Consider the following 16,407-nt stretch of genomic DNA (forward strand, 5'->3'; position numbering starts at 1 on the left):
TATTTTTCTCCGACTATATATTTTTTTCTCTTCTGTTAATCTTTGTAAGGTGTCCTTGATATTTGAAAGGCGCCCGAAAATAAAATTTATTATTATTATTATTATTCTTTCATCATATGGCAGTCCTGCCATCCTGGGAATCCCTCAATAGCAATAATGTCCTTCCTCAAATTAGGAGACCAAGATTGCACACAATACTCCAGTTGCAGTCTCACCAAGGCCCTGTACAACTGCAGTAGGACCTCCTTGCTCCTAAACTCAAATCCTCTCACAATGAAGGCTAACATGCCTAATGCTTTCTTCACTGCCTGCTGTACCTGCATGTTTACTTTCATTGACTGATGTACAAGCACACCCAGGTCTCATTGCACCTCCCCTTTTCCTAATCTGACAGCATTCAGATAATAATCTGCCTTCCTGTTCTTGCCACCAAAGTGGATCACCTCACATTTATCCACATAATACTGCATCTGCCCACTCACCCAACCTGCAGCATCATAGCATCCTCATCGCAGCTCACACTGCCACCCATTTAATTTGCTCATCTAAATCGTTAATATATATTGTAAATAACTGGGGTCCTAGCATTGAGCCTTGCAGCACCCCACTAATCGATGCACCCCACTGGTCGCTGCACACCACTAGTCACTGCATCAGATGGCAGAAAGATGAGTCAGTTGCCACAGCGTATCTATGCTCTAAACTGTTCTTATTGTAGCCATGGAATTTGTTTGACTGGCCCTGCTGAGTGTCTGTGAACTTATTTGACCAGATCCTGAGGAGTTTCGACAGTCATGATAAAGAGATGATGTTTCCTCTTGTGGGCAAATCTAGAGGCTGACTGTTTAAGGCAGAGATGAATGAGTATTTAATCTCAAAGAGTCTTCAGGGGACTCTCTTCTTGAAAGAGCAGAGAAGAAACAGTCTTTTTACGATGTGGTAGAGTCTAGATATGCAAGGATTTGGAAGCGTACTAGGCTACGCAAGAATGCTTGTTTGAGGCTGCTTTAAGATCGCCTAAGATGTTATTGAATGGGAGAACTGGCTCAGGAGATGATGGCCTCCTCCTGTTTCGAATTCATGTGTTTGTGTGTTCTTGGAAGAAACGTGGAGATCGTTCATTCAGTTTTTTGAAATAATTAAGGAAACTGATAAATTTGTGGCAACCTTTACTCTAATAAGAAGCTTTTATACAAGATGGCCTTGGGTATGGAATGAAGGGAAATGTATTTGTTCAAGGTACATTAAAGGTACATAAATTGTACAAGCCTACATTAATGTTTTTGCTCATCCTTCCATCTGTTTATTATGAAGAAGGTTCCACTGAAAGAAGCAGGAATGAAAACTATAATGTTGAAAAGGATGGGGGTGATTTATGAAGGTTGGGTTTCTTTAGAATTCCTGCTCCTAAACATGCATTCTTGATTAAAAAAAACAATCAATGGATTGTAATAGTCTGTCACAAATTTTACATACAAGGCTGTCAAATACTTTGTGTAATCTTCAAATTATAAAAAATGCAAAATAAGCACCATGTAGCGCGGAAACAGGCCCTTCGGCCCTCCGAGTCAAGTCAAGTCAAGTCAAGTCAAGTTTATTTGTCACATACACATACGAGATGTGCAGTGAAATGAAAGTGGCAATGCTCGCGGAACAACAAAACAACCAAACAAATTATAAACACAATCATAACACACATATTATTTTACATAATAAATAATAGAAGGAAAAACGTTCTGTACAGTTAGTCCCTGGTGAGAAAGGCGTTTACAGTCCGAATTGCCTCTGGGAAGAAACTCCTTCTCAACCTCTCCGTTCTCACTGCATGGCAACGGAGGCGTTTGCCTGACCGTAGCGGCTGGAACAGTCTGTTGCAGGGGTGGAAGAGGTCTCTCATGATTTTGTTTGCTCTGGAGTTGCACCTCCTGTTGTATAGTTCCTGCAGGGGGGTGAGTGAAGTTCCCATAGTGCGTTCGGCCGAGCGCACTACTCTCTGCAGAGCCTTCTTGTCCTTGGCAGAGCAATTCCCGAACCAGATGGTAATGTTCCCGGACAAGATGCTTTCCACAGCCGCTGCGTAGAAGCACTGGAGGATCCTCGGAGACACGCTGAATTTCCTCAATTGCCTGAGGTGGTAAAGGCGCTGCCTTGCCTTACTCACCAGTGCTGAGGCGTGTGATGACCATGTCATATCCTCAGAGATGTGGACTCCCAGATATTTAAAACAGTTCACCCTATCCACAGGATCCCCATTTATACTCAATGGAGTGTACGTCCTCGGATGATGTGCCCTCCTAAAGTCCATGATCAGCTCCTTCGTTTTTTTGATGCCCCAATCAGCGATTCCTGTACATTAACACTCATTAGGGACAATTTTACATTTATACCAAACCAATTAACCTACCAACCTGTGCACGTCTTTGGAGTGTGGGAGGATACCGAAGATCTCGGAGAAAACCCACGCAGTCACAGGGAGAATGTACAAACTCTTTTACCGACAGCACTTGTAGTCGGGGTGGAACCCGGATCTCTAAGCACTGTAAGGCTGCAACTCCTCCGCTGCGCCACCGTGCTGCCCGCAATACATCTAAAATATGTCAGAGCAAGAGCTGTGTATATATAATTAATGGGGGGGGGATTGTATTATAAACTTTTGCGTGTATGGTGCTCTGCATTAGCTTGTCTCCCTGTACAGGTGCACAACCTTTTATCCGACAGCCTTGGGACCAGACACTTTTCGTAATTCGGAATTTGTCGGCCTTCGGAATGGAATTTTTTTAGCGTAGATTTTAATGGCTGGCTCAGTGGTAGAGTGCTCGGCTCATATCCGCAAGGTCGCGAGTTTGCGCCTTGATCCCGGCAGTTCCTCGGTCGCGAGTTTGAGTCTTCAATGTAGTTTTTTCTTGCAGAATACATGTCTGTATGAAATGCAGTGTGTTGAATGAATTCCTGAATTTGTAAATGTGACCGCAGCATTGAATCACCTCCCGCACTCATGTCACCCTAGCGGGGCTACATGCCCTTAGGCGGCCTAAGGCGACATTTTCACACTTTCTACAAGGACTGAAAAAATGTCCGCTATTCGGAGGTTTTTGTTATTTGGATCTTCGGATAAAAGGTTGTGCACCTGTACTTTCATATTTATGGTCTGTTGCAGATAGTGGAAGGCAGCGACAGTTCAGGTGACATGAAGGAAGGTTCTGTGGATGGAGAAGCATTGCCGGCTACCAACTATTTTCTCCAGTACATCAAGCAAAATACCGCAAAGTAAGTGTTTCAACCCATTCTTCAGGGTGGCTGATGTGGCCAATGTGAATTTGTGGATTCTATCGCAGACGGGGCAGAAAGTTCCTGGTTTAGTTTTTAGTTTAGTTTAGAGATGAAGCACAGAAATACGCTCCTCGGCCCACCGAGGCCGACCAACAATCCTACACACACTAGGGACAATTTACAAATATACCAACCAGCCAATCAACCTACAAACCTGAAGGTACACAAAAATGCTGGAGAAACTCAGCGGGTGCAGCAGCATCTATGGAGCGAAGGAAATAGGTAACGTTTCGGGCCGAAACCCTTGAAGGAAATAGGCAACGTTTCAGGCCGAAACCCTTCCGGGTTTCGGCCCGAAACGTTACCTATTTCCCTCGCTCCACAGATGCTGCTGCACCCGCAGAGTTTCCCCAGCACTTTTGTTTACCTTCGATTTTCCAACATCTGCAATTCCTTCTTAAACACTTAAACATTACAAGTGCTTTTCCTCCAGAACATTGTGATCTTTATCTTTCATCCTTGGGATTGGGAACCCTGACCTATGGGCCTTTTAAAAGACTTGTGTAAGATGTAGAATAACTCCCAAACAGCCACATCCAATCTACTTTGCCAAGCTCCTGCCTATTACTGTAGTGATTAACCATCCCCTCCAAATTAACTTGTTCGCTCAAAGGCCACTCTTATCCATATCCTGTGATAAAACATACTTTTGAAAGGACACAAAGTGCTGGAGGAACTCAGCAGGTCAGGCAGCAGCATCTCAGGAGAACACGTATAAGTGGCGTTTTGGGTCGAGACCCTTCTTCAATCTGAATCAAAATGTCACCTGGCCATGTTCTCCAGAGATGCTGCTGCCTGACCTGCTGAGTTACTGTTTAAGAAGGAACTGCAGATGCTGGAAAAATCAAAGGTGGACAAAAATGGTGGAGATACTCAGCGGGTGAGGCAGCATCTATGGAGCGAAGGAATAGGTGCTGCCGAAACGTTACCTATTTCCCTCGCTCCATAGATGCTGCTGCACCCGCTGAGTTTCTCCAGCATTTTTGTGTACCTTCGATTTTCCAGCATCTGCAGTTCCTTCTTGAACATAGAAACATAGAAATTAGGTGCAGGAGTAGGCCATTCGGCCCTTCGAGCCTGCTGCCGCCATTCAATATGATCATGGCTGATCATCCAACCCAGTATCCCGTACCTGCCTTCTCTCCATACCCTCTGATCCCCTTGGCCACAAGGGCCACATCTAACTCCCTCTTAAATATAGCCAATGAACTGGCCTCAACTACCCTCTGTGGCAGAGAGTTCCAGAGATTCACCACTCTCTGTGTGAAAAAAGTTCTCCTCATCTCGGTTTTAAAGGATTTCCCCCCTTATCCTTAAGCTGTGACCCCTTGTCCTGGACTTCCCCAACATCGGGAACAATCTTCCTGCATCTAGCCTGTCCAACCCCTTAAGAATTTTGTACGTTTCTATAAGAACACAACCTACAAACCTGTACGGCTTTGGATTGTGGGAGGAAACCGGAGAAAATCGACGCAGGTCGCAGGTCGTGCATTTGAGGGCAAGTTGGTAGAGGACCTTTGCTTTGCAGATGTACTTAAGTGACCGAATTGCTGCTGACTTGGAGCTTAGCTTCTGATTATATGTATGTGCAGTCATCACCCATGTATCGATAGGGACTAGAGAATTTTGTTTGAAGAGTCGTAGAATACTGCAGCACATTGGTGGCGCTGCCTCACACAGCACCAGTGACCCGGGTTTGATCCTGACTATGGGTGATATCTGTACTGGCTTTGTGCATTTACTCAAGCTATTCCCCCTCATGATTTTGTACACCTCTATAAGAGATCCAGCCTGCCAAGCCTCTCCCTGTAGCTCAGGCCCACAAATCCCAGCAACATCCTCTTAAACCTTCTCGGTACCCTTTCCGGCTTGACAAAATCTTTTCTATGACATGGTGACCACTCTAAATGTGACCTAACGGAAACATGAGCAGCTCTTTAGAGAAAATGCAGCTGCTGTGGCTGAACTGTTGCGGGAAGCTACATCTAACTCCAGTTCTTACCCTATTTAATATGTTAAAAAGCAACCTTGCAAACTGTTGCCAAATGAATAACCACCAATGTTAAACAGCAACTTGTCAACTGTGTACAAATGTGGCTCTATCAGCTTTGCTTTTAACATGGAGATCCATGGGTATCCTAATAATTACTGTTACTCTGTTTTGTTCTACTTGTGGTTCCGTGGTTATTATTTTTACTCGTGTTTTATGTCTCTTAATTTATTGTTATATTTCATATGTAATTTTTGCGCCTCATGTGAGCTGTTATGGTGTTTGTTTATGATGTCTTGTTTATTCTTCTGTACAGCACTTTAGTCAACATTGGCTGTTTTAAAGTGCTTAACAAATAAAGTTGGATTGGATTGGATTGGATACTTGGCTGGTGCCCGGGGAATTATTGGTGATAAATAAATCAGCATTTAAAATGGGCAGTCGACTAAAATGCATCACTCTCGGCAAAAAAAAACCCCGACAGAATTAGTGTCTTGATCTTATGGATATATACAGAATACATTGTAGATCTATTACTACCGTAAGGAACTGCAGATGCTGATAAATGCACTAAAGGACACAGTGCTGGAGTAACTCAGCAGGTCAGTTCCACTACAATATGTACAATTGAAAACAGTGCATCCTTTAGAAATCTGTGCAGATAGAAGATTCTGAAGTTTTGCAGTCTTGTCACATGATCCAGGGATCTATCCCTCGAGTAGGAAGGAACTGCAGATACTGGTTTACACTGAAGATAGACACAAAATGCTGTTAGCTAGGAGAACGATCTATTCTAACAATGAACCTCATCATCTCCTTTGATGTCTCATTTTCACACCTTACCTTCCATATCTCTGTGTCTCCCTCTCCCCAGACTGAGTCTGAAGAAGGCATCTCGACCCGAAACATCACCCATTCCTTCTCTCCAGAGATAATGCCTGTTCCGCTGAGTTACTCCAGCATTTTGTGTCCAACCTTTGAGTCTTTCTCTGTGCCCATCCTGAGGTTGAGAAATATGCTTCATGATATGACCAGTGCTTTTAGTACAGCATTATGTATGGTAGTCTTAGGCATGACTTGGTGTTAAGCTCAGCTTTCTCTTTGCTTTGCTTTGAATGTGCTAAGTCCTAGGATTCACCATCGCTTCTAGATCATTTTCAGGTTCCCTAAAAACAATTGAACAATTTTCCAATTTTTCCAACATGCAGTGTTTTTGCCTTCTCATAATGTCTTACGTTCTTTGTCGAGCAGCATCAATATTTTTTAATTTTAATCAAATTTTTTTTTTCCTCACCCTATTGCAGTCTTCTGGACTCTGGAGAAAATGCTGAGAGCAATGCAAAAAGCCCCAAGTTTGTTTTTGGAGAGAACATGAGTGAAAGGGTATTGGTATGTAGTGTGAACTCGATAATCTTACCTATATTCTCTTCACTTTGATTGAAAAGTGATCACAATTATTATACATTTTCTTAAGAGTAGGAGCGATACTAATGTATGCTTGTATTCACTGGAGTTTAGAAGGATGAGGGGGGGGGGGGGGGGGGGGATCTTATAGAAACATATAAAATTATAAAAGGACTGGACAAACTAGATGCAAGGAAAATGTTCCCAATGTTGGGCGAGTCCAGAACCCGGGGCCAAAAGGGGAGGTCATTTAAGACTGAGGTGAGAAAAAGCTTTTTCACCAGAGAGTTGTGAATTTATGGAATTCCCTGTCACAGACGGCAGTGGAGGCCAAGTCACTGGATGGATTTAAGAGAGAGTTAGATAGAGCTCTAGGGGCTAGTGGAGTCAAGGGATATGGGGAGAAGGCCGGCACGGGTTATTGATAGGGGACGATCAGCCATGATCACAATGAATGGTGGTGCTGGCTCGAAGGGCCGAATGGCCTCCTCCTGCACCTATTTTCTATGTTTTCTAATGCACATGAATGGTTTATTCTGCATATTGCAGTTGAATACGTTGACATTTTTATAGCATGATGTGATGTTCAAGAAGTCAAGTCATGAGAGTTTATTGTCATGTGTCCCAGATAGGACAATGAAATTCTTGCTTGCTGCAGCACAACAGAGTATTGTAGGCAAAAATACAGAACAGTTCAGTTCAATACACACATAAATAAGCAGACGAAGTCCAATAGGCCGTTACAGTTCAGAGTCTGTTTGTTGGCAAGTTTAATAACCCGATGGCTGTGGGGACGAAGCTGTTCCTGAACCTGGATGTAACAGATTTCAGGCTCCTCCCGTACCTTCTACCCGATGGCAGCGGAGAGATGAGTGCGTGGCCAGGATGGTGTGGGTCCTAGATGATGTTGGCTGCCTTTTTGAGGCAGCGACTGCGATAGATTCCTCGTCGATTTCTCGACGCACCCATCCCCCCCCCCCCCCCCCCCCCCCCCCCATGCCAGGTCCTTCCCTGTGTTCCTACTTCATTGCGTTCTATTCTAACATAACAATCCTTCCCAATGGTCACCTACTTTGTGTCCATTGGGAAGGATTGTCACGTTAGAATAGAATGCAATGAAGTAGGAAGGAAGATAGGGAAGGACCTGGCATGGAGGGGGGGGGGGGTGTAGTGAAATAAGAAGGACCTGGCGTGTGGGGTGGCACCGAGAAGAGGGACCCGGCTTGGGGAGGGGCCGAGAGCTAAAAGGGACCTCTGTGAACGAAGAGTGCCCAAACATGACTCTTAATACAGAGTACTCTTTGTATCTTTGTCGGTGCCAGAAATGTGGCGACTCTTTTGTGGACTTTTGTCTATTGTATGCAAAAAAACCATAGACCATAAACCATGGACATGTGACCATAAAGTCTCGCCTTCAAGTGTTCAGTCTTGCACGTGGGATTTCTAAGGACAAGTGAATTCTACTTGCAGAGTTTTCCACGGCCAGGCGATGCGTGCACTGAAAGCAACAGTGACCAGCTCTTTGCAGAAAACCCACCCGCTGCATCAGGATCTGCATCTGAAACATCACAGGAAACCACACCAGAGAAAGGTAATAACTGATGTGTTATAGACATGGAACTCATGTTGATGCTTCTAATGGTCTCATATGTAATGGATTCAACTTCTACGTACGAGTTATCGTTTTACTGAAAATGTATTGTTCTATCATAGAACAGGAACAGGCCCACCAAGTCTGCACCAACAATGATGCCAGTCTAACTAATCCCATCTGGCTGCATATGGTCCGTATCCCTGTATTCCCCACCTATTCAAATGTCTTGTCTAAATGCCTCTTAAATTATGTTACTGTCTCTGCTTCTATTACTTCCCTAGTAGCGCATTCCAGGCACTTAGTGCACTGAGTGTGTTAAAGAAAAAAGTTAGCCGTACACTTTTCCTGTAAACCTGTGTCCCTCTCACCTTAAACCTAGGTCCTCCTGTATTTGATATTTCTCTATCCTCGGATAGATTCCGTCAGGTCCTGGCAACTTATTCACCTTAATGTTTTTCAAGACACCCAACGACATGTCCTTATTAATATCAACAAGCCAATCATGATCTTCCTGATGCAAAGTACTCATTGAGGACCTTGTCCAATTCCTCCGGCTCCACATACAAATAACCTCCATTGTTCTTGAGTGAGCCATCCCCTTCCCATGCTACTCAATGGCCCCTTTTAGCCCTGATAATTCCTTGTTTATTTTTCCTGCTTGCTATAAGTCCCTTCAGGGACTTAAACCTTACAGGTAGACAAAAGTGCTGGAGAAACTCAGCGGGTGCAGCAGCATCTATGGAGCGAAGGAAATAGGTAACGTTTCGGGCCGAAACCCTTGAAGGAAATAGGCAACGTTTCGGCCCGAAACGTTACCTATTTCCCTCGCTCCACAGATGCTGCTGCACCCGCTGAGTTTCTCTAGCACTTTTGTCTACCTTCGATTTTCCAGCATCTGCAATTCCTTCTTAAACACTTAAACATTACAAGTGCTTTTCCTCCAGAACAATGTGATCTTTATCTTTCATCCTTGGGATTGGGAACCCTGACCTATTGGCCTTTTAAAAGACTTGTGTAAGATGTAGAATAACTCCCAAACAGCCACATCCAATCTACTTTGCCAAGCTCCTGCCTATTACTGTAGTGATTAACCATCCCCTCCAAATTAACTTGTTCGCTCAAAGGCCACTCTTATCCATATCCTGTGATTAAACATACTTTTGAAAGGACACAAAGTGCTGGAGGAACTCAGCAGGTCAGGCAGCAGCATCTCAGGAGAACACGTATAAGTGCCGTTTTGGGTCGAGACCCTTCTTCAATCTGAACCAAAATGTCGCCTGGCCATGTTCTCCAGGGATGCTGCTGCCTGACCTGCTGAGTTACTGTTTAAGAAGGAACTGCAGATGCTGGAAAAATCAAAGGTGGACAAAAATGCTGGAGAAACTCAGCGGGTGAGGCAGCATCTATGGAGCGAAGGAATAGGTGCTGCCGAAATGTCACTTATTCCTTCGCTCCATAGATGGTGCCTCACCCGCTGAGTTTCTCCGGCATTTTTGTCTACCTGCTGAGTTACTGTGGCATTTTGTGTCCTTTTCTGTATTAACCAGCATTTGCAGTTCTTTGTCTCTACATTAAAATGTACTTCATCAAATTATTCCTATAACTCTCATTTTGGAAATAGCGCAGGTCTACAGTTTGCCTCTGTGCAGTAGATTAGCACTTGCTCCTCTGTAAGCAACTTGTTCTTTTATAAGATAGGTAAGTGCTCAGTGCTTCAGTTTGAAAACACAGACATTTCTTACAATTTAAAGTCATGTCATTTTTTTTCTCTTTCATTCTCCTGGTAAATGTTAATTTATTATTATTATAAATTGTAAATTCTAAGAAACATTTCTGTTAAGGTGCATCCCTCTTTAGCATTCTTTGGAGACATCTTGATTGCAGTATTTACTTCCTGTCAGTCTGCCTGGGTTCATCACTTGCCACTTTATATAAATCTGGCCCAAAGTGCACTCTGTGGTAAATCTCTACTATCTTCAGGGCAAATGAAACTGGTAAAGGCTGTATTCGGGTGCTTGTGTGAAAACTCTTGAGTTTGGCTAATCTCTGAGTTTGCAAGAATTCCTTCTTTCAGAGATTTTGAAATGTGTACCGACTTGACATTGAAGATAAAAGTGATCATTGATTATTTTTGGCCAGAAACTAATCAATGTATTCAAACGCCAAAACAGGACCCTGATTCAAGCTGGATTGTTATAAATCCTTTCCACAGAAAAGATATTAAGTCCAGCAGACCTCCTTTAGTCAATGTTAAATACGTTGTATGGAGGTAAAGATTCATTTGACATTTTGATTTACTGTTATGGGATGATTGTCTCGGTAACACCAGTTACTGTATTTGAAGGGGAAAGAATATCGTGTCATGTTCATTGAGGACCTAACAGTCCCAAATTCATGTAAATATTAATTAACTTCCAGTAAACAATGTGACAGAATCACTGGAGGAGTCTGCAGCTGCTTACACCAAAGCAACAGCCAAGAAATGTTTGTTGAAAAAAGTTGAGGTTATCACAGGAGAGGAAGCAGAAAGTAACGTCTTACAGGTATGTGATTGAAACTCCAGAAATACCTGTTCTTTCAGTTTGAGTTGACTATTTGGAGAATGCTACACATAGCATTTAAATTTAAGTTGGTACATTTGAAAATCTTTATCATTGTCTACTTTTGTAGCAGTTCCAGTTAGAAACACACTTTCGAGGCCACCATATACTGGGGAAAAGCAGCCAATATAGATTGGTCGCGACCAGTCCCTCAGAAGCAGTTTGACACACAATGCTGGAGTAACTCAGCGGGAAAGGCAGCATCTCTGAATAGAATGAATGGGTGACGTTTCGGGTCGAGACAGGTCTGAAGAAGGGTCTCGACCCGAAATTTCACCCAGAGATGCTGCCTGTCCCGCTGAGTTACTCCAGTATATTGTGTCTACGGTGTAAACCAGCACTTGCAGTTCCTTCCTACACTCCTCAGGAGCAGTTTGTTGTTCAGGTAAGCTGCTCTGTTGCATTTACACTGCTATTTAGTTGGCTTTTACAGATTCCTCATCTCAATATCCCGCATTCTTTCTTGTTCCCTCAACACTTTGTTTCTACCTCTGTTTTTAAACTTAAATCAAGCCTGTGGTTCACTAACTGTTCCAGGGTTTCAATAATTTTCAAACTATTCTTAATTCGATCTAAGGATTCAAATCATCATCCGGTAATGTACATGAAGCCTTTTCAGAGCTATTTTGTTATTGCTATTATAGATTGTTTTGTTCAAGAATTGACAATGATCATGTAAAGATTTTTTTTATTATTCGATCGAGTTTTGTATTTTCACTGAGTTTCAGGTGTCATTTTGAACCTTTGTGTTGTGTACCTTTTGATGTTCGATGTAGTTACATTGTTGAATTAATCTCCTTGGTTAATCCGTGTGATATTATTGATAAGGTGCCCACCATTCCTCATGAACATTGATCCAGCCACCTTAGTATAAAAAAATAAACCTCGTGTTAATTGTGAGAGTTGTGGAATTCTCTGCCTCAGAAGGCAGTGGAGTCCGATTCACTGGATGCATTCAAAAGAGAGTTAGATAGAGCTCTTGGGGCTAGCAGAATCAAGGGATATGGGGAGAAGGCAGGAACGGGTTACTGATTGTGGATGATCACATTGAATGGCGGCGTTGGTTCGAAGGGCCGAATGGCCTACTCCTGCACCTATTTTCTATGTTTCTATGTCAGCACTTGTACTCTTTTTCCAGGCTGGCATTCTTAATTTTTTTACTTTCTTCTTAAAAAAGCAGGATTTTGATTTCGATGAGTGCTTTGTCCATTCATGGAAGATCGAGACCCTTAAGGGTGAGGCAGCATCTATGGAGCGAAGGAATAGGTGACTTTTCGGGTCGAGACCCTTCAGGGTGAGGCAGCATCTATGGAGCGAAGGAATAGGTGACGTTTCGGGTCGAGACCCTTCCGGGTCTCGACCCGAAACTTCACCTATTCCTTCGCTCCATAGATGCTGCCTCACCCGCTGAGTTTATCCAGCATTTTTGTCCACCTTTGATTTTTCCAGCAAATGCAGTTCCTTCTTAAAAACGTCTCGCTGAAAGGGAGCATTTAGCTGAAAGATGTTCAACATGGATCGTCTTCAACCACTATGTGAGGGTTTTTGTTCTTTCATTCCAAAAAATCCTTTTTAGTTTGTCAAATTGCACCTCAATGAAATGTTTCTAGCAGAATAATAAATTCACTCGTTGCATTGAGAAGATAACTCTTTAAAAAAACGTAACTGGTGCTGCACACCAGGGTTGACTGCAACATTAACATCCATTTATTGGAAATGCTGCTAGAATCAACTAGTGTTTGGCTGAGAAAAGTGGAGTGTGCTGTTCACTATTAAATGTGGAACACGGCAATTACATTTTACATGTTAAAATTAAGCAGTTTTACAGTAAGTCGTGGTTTGCAGCTTTATGCCAGAGCATCATGATACCAAGTGGTTACATGAGAAAGATTTGTGAGAGCATTATCGGTTGACGAGACAGCAACAATAACTGATAGACATAACATCGCAAGATTATCATTTTAATATTGGAGGTGCTTACATTTTATTTCCTAGGCAAGAAGTCTCTCTAAGATTTAGTAATAGGCTGTGGAGAGCAAAGATCCTATAGCGGAGCAAGATAGACCACTCCTGCTAAATGCAAAGGGCTGACGTGTAGTACGCAACGGAGCGGAACGTGGGCCTTTTTTTCATCCATTTCCGTAACCCGACCCGACTCGCAGTGTAATCAACGTTGCGGGGGAACAGTTTGTGTTAATAAATTAAAATTCTGAAAATGAGGAGAAGATTTTTACCAAATAACTTTTATTTTTACGAGGATGTTTCCGTAACCGGCTTCCGTCTCCGCGCTAGTATCCTATGGGATCTTTGGTGCGGAGACGGAAGCCGGTTACGGAAATGGGGCCGAAAATTACCCATGAATTTGCCCGCGACCGTACTACGTCTTTTTCGTCGAGTGGACTATCTTGCTCGCTATAGGGTCTTTGGTGGAGAGTGGGAGTGTCAGGTTACCAGCTCTTTACTATCACCTCATAGTCAGGTTATGCAGCACTGAAACAAGCCTTCGACACAAATTTATTCACCCAAACGTGTCTTCCTGAGCTCATCCCATTTGCTTGCATTTGGCCCATACCTCTCTCAATCTTTCCTATGCACATTCCTGTCCAAATGTTCTTTTAAACATTGTAATTGGACCTGCCTTTCCCACCTCCTTTGACAGCTCATTCCACATATCACCACTCTGTGTGGAAGAATGTGCCTCTCAGGTTCTTTCAGTTGGGTATGCAAAGATGCTCACCGGCTTCTGAAAGGTTTGTTCTCGTGTATCCCCTGTCCTGTGGATTCCACTTGCCTCTTGCCTCTTTCACGTGTGATGTCCAATGAACCTGGTTGCTTGTAATATGTACAACTTCAAAGGATGCTGCAAGTTCATGCCCATACCTCCTGATAATGTGTCATTAAAGATGGAACAGATATTCAACATTTGTTAATAGACACAAAAAGCTGGAGTAACTCAGCAGGCCAGACAGCATCTCTGGAGAGAAGGAATTGGTGACGTTTCGGTTTGAGACACTTCTTTTACTTTTAATTCTACAATTAACTTCTTCAACATGTGTAGGGAGGAACTGCAGATGTTAGTTTATATTGAAGATAGACACAAAATGCTGGAATAACTCAGTGGGACAGGCAGCATCTCTGGATAGAAGGAATGGGTGACGTTTCGGGTCAAGACACTTCTCACAATTGACTTCTTCAATAATTGTTAGTTTATTTGTCTTGCCTGCATTACCTGGCCCTGCTTTACTCTGGCGTCAGAGCTAAAAAAAAAAAGAGCTTGCAGTGGCACTCTCTTAATTCTTTGTGGTACTCTTTTTGGTCCAAGATATTGGTCTCCATCAGAACTCTCTCGGTTATGATTGTGATAACAAATTAACAATCTGTTAAAAACTAAACAAACTTTAAGCTCCCTCATAAAAATTAAGAAGGAATCTTCAGTTAAAGCCCTACTAGGAGAGGATATAGAGGAATGCACCAACTAATGCAACCTTTCAAATGAGAACAAAATATTGGAAACGGATTTTAGTGAAATTTACAGTTTGGAATCATATGCCTTCTTATTTAATGATAATCATTTAATTTTTTTTCATAGTTGCATATCAATCTGTGTGTGGTTTGGACGTTTAACCTGCTGGTTGGGAGGCTAATATTTCTTGGCTTCAGAATCTTCTTGATTAATTTCAGATGCAATGTAAGCTGTTTGTATTTGACAAGACATCACAGTCGTGGGTCGAGAGGGGAAGAGGTCTCTTGAGGCTCAATGACATGGCGTCTGGTGATGACGGAGCATTGCAATCAAGGCTAGGTATGCTTTCATTTTCTGTACGTTTTTGATAATTTAATCAGTGACAATTCGTAGTGCTTCCTAAAATAACGTAGTCTATAAACAGTAGTGCACATTTTGGTTTTCTTAACCTGGCAATACCTGGTGAAAAGTCCAATTCGGTTTAGTTCAGTTTATTGTCACGTGTACCGAGGTAGGTACAGTGAAAAGCTTTTGCTGCGTGCTAACCAGTTAGCAGAACGACATATGATATATTATTACAATTGATCCATTTATAGTGTATCATAGTTAAAGTAAGAAATGTTGCTGTAAGAGTAGAGATTTAACAGTGTGGAGCGATTGTGATATGAGTTTGTAGATCTGCTTCTGCGGCCAGCATGCATATAGTCGCCTGGGTCTTTGCTGGTTAAAGCTTTCATGATTATTAACTACATTGCGTGATGCAAAAATTGTGATTTTGTACATAGGAGGCGCTGTCCTGTGCACGGCTGCCCTGCCAGCAGTTGTCTGTCTTTTCACCGTTTTATTTTTAGTTAGTTAAAGTGTTTTGTTTGGAGGTCTAGACTTTTTTATGTGGGGGGTGGGGGGGGGAAGGGGGAAACTACCTTTCAGGGTCCCTACCTGGTCGGAGAGGCAGCTTTTCTCCGGGCTGCAGCTTCGACCCGTCCTCGCGGCCTACCAGCGGGCCTGGAGCGGCGTTTCCTGTCGGGGACCGCCCAGAACCTCGGCTTCGGCGGCGGCACAGCGCTGGAGCGCTATCGTGGAGCGGGCGATGCCTTGCCTGGGTCGCCGCGCTGGAGCTCCGGTGAGCTGAGACCGCCGGGAACAACATCGCGGAGCTGCGGGTCTGAGGAGCGGCCAGCTGCGGGCGGCGGCGCCGAACTTTACACCGGGAGCCTGGGATCTCGCGACGAGATCGCCAGTTGTGGAGCTCCAACCGGCGCGGCCTTGTCGGCTTCGGAAGCCGCGGCCTCCAGTACGGAGGCGGCCGTTCCAGGGTTCCCATGCCGCTGTGAGGACTCTCCCGACGCCGGAGCACCACCACCCGGCGAGAACGGCCAGGAACATCGGGCCTCCGTAGAGGCAACTGTGGAGGCCTCAATAGGCCCGACTATGGGTGAACTGGGGTTGGGGACTGGACTTTGTGCCTTCCCTCATGGTGGGAGCCATTGTGGGGGGATGTTCTTTGTGTTTAAGACTCTCATTGGTGTTATGTCTGTATTCTTTTTTTGTGTGCTGCAAAATGGCAAAAAGCATTTCACTTCATTACACCTCGGTGTATGTGAATGTGACCAATAAAATACCTTTGATACCAGCAAAAAAAAACGTGATTGATGCCATCTGATCCAGTATTCAGTGATCTCTTTATGAATATTTATCAGTTTTACGTTTTGAGTGTGAAGTAAAGAATTTGCAATGATAGGAATTGTCACTGATTTGTTTCTATTTGGATTTGTGAAATAACTTCCTTATAGAAGCATTGAACTTTGTTTCATGAGAGACTGCCATAAGACAGAGAAGACTGCCTGTGAAACTGTAGAAAGATTTCAGGTACTTCATGGACCAAGATCTCAATTACTTTAAGGAATGTGAATGTGTGTCTAGTTGTCAGAACTGATGGAAATTGTGAAAGTTGATCCATTGAATGCAGAGGGTGGAAGGTGAGGACCTGATAACTCTGTTTTTATGCTGTCCAAGAGGGGAGAGG

The 16,407-nt window shown here is 43.4% G+C and overlaps 1 protein-coding gene across 3 annotated transcripts in view; it reads left to right on the forward strand.

Annotated features, from left to right (window-relative positions):
- Positions 1-16,407, forward strand: part of LOC129710999 (ran-binding protein 3-like) — an 81,906-nt gene that overhangs the window by 54,711 nt on the left and 10,788 nt on the right. For all 3 annotated transcript variants that reach the window (XM_055658336.1, XM_055658338.1, XM_055658337.1), the window contains 5 exons: positions 3,158-3,267; positions 6,625-6,709; positions 8,195-8,315; positions 10,737-10,861; positions 14,600-14,720. In XM_055658336.1, the coding sequence (XP_055514311.1) occupies positions 3,158-3,267; positions 6,625-6,709; positions 8,195-8,315; positions 10,737-10,861; positions 14,600-14,720 (562 nt within the window). The remainder of the gene's footprint in view (positions 1-3,157; positions 3,268-6,624; positions 6,710-8,194; positions 8,316-10,736; positions 10,862-14,599; positions 14,721-16,407) is intronic.

Source organism: Leucoraja erinacea, chromosome 29, assembly GCF_028641065.1.
Source record: "Leucoraja erinacea ecotype New England chromosome 29, Leri_hhj_1, whole genome shotgun sequence".
Classification (NCBI taxonomy): Eukaryota; Metazoa; Chordata; class Chondrichthyes; order Rajiformes; family Rajidae; genus Leucoraja; species Leucoraja erinaceus.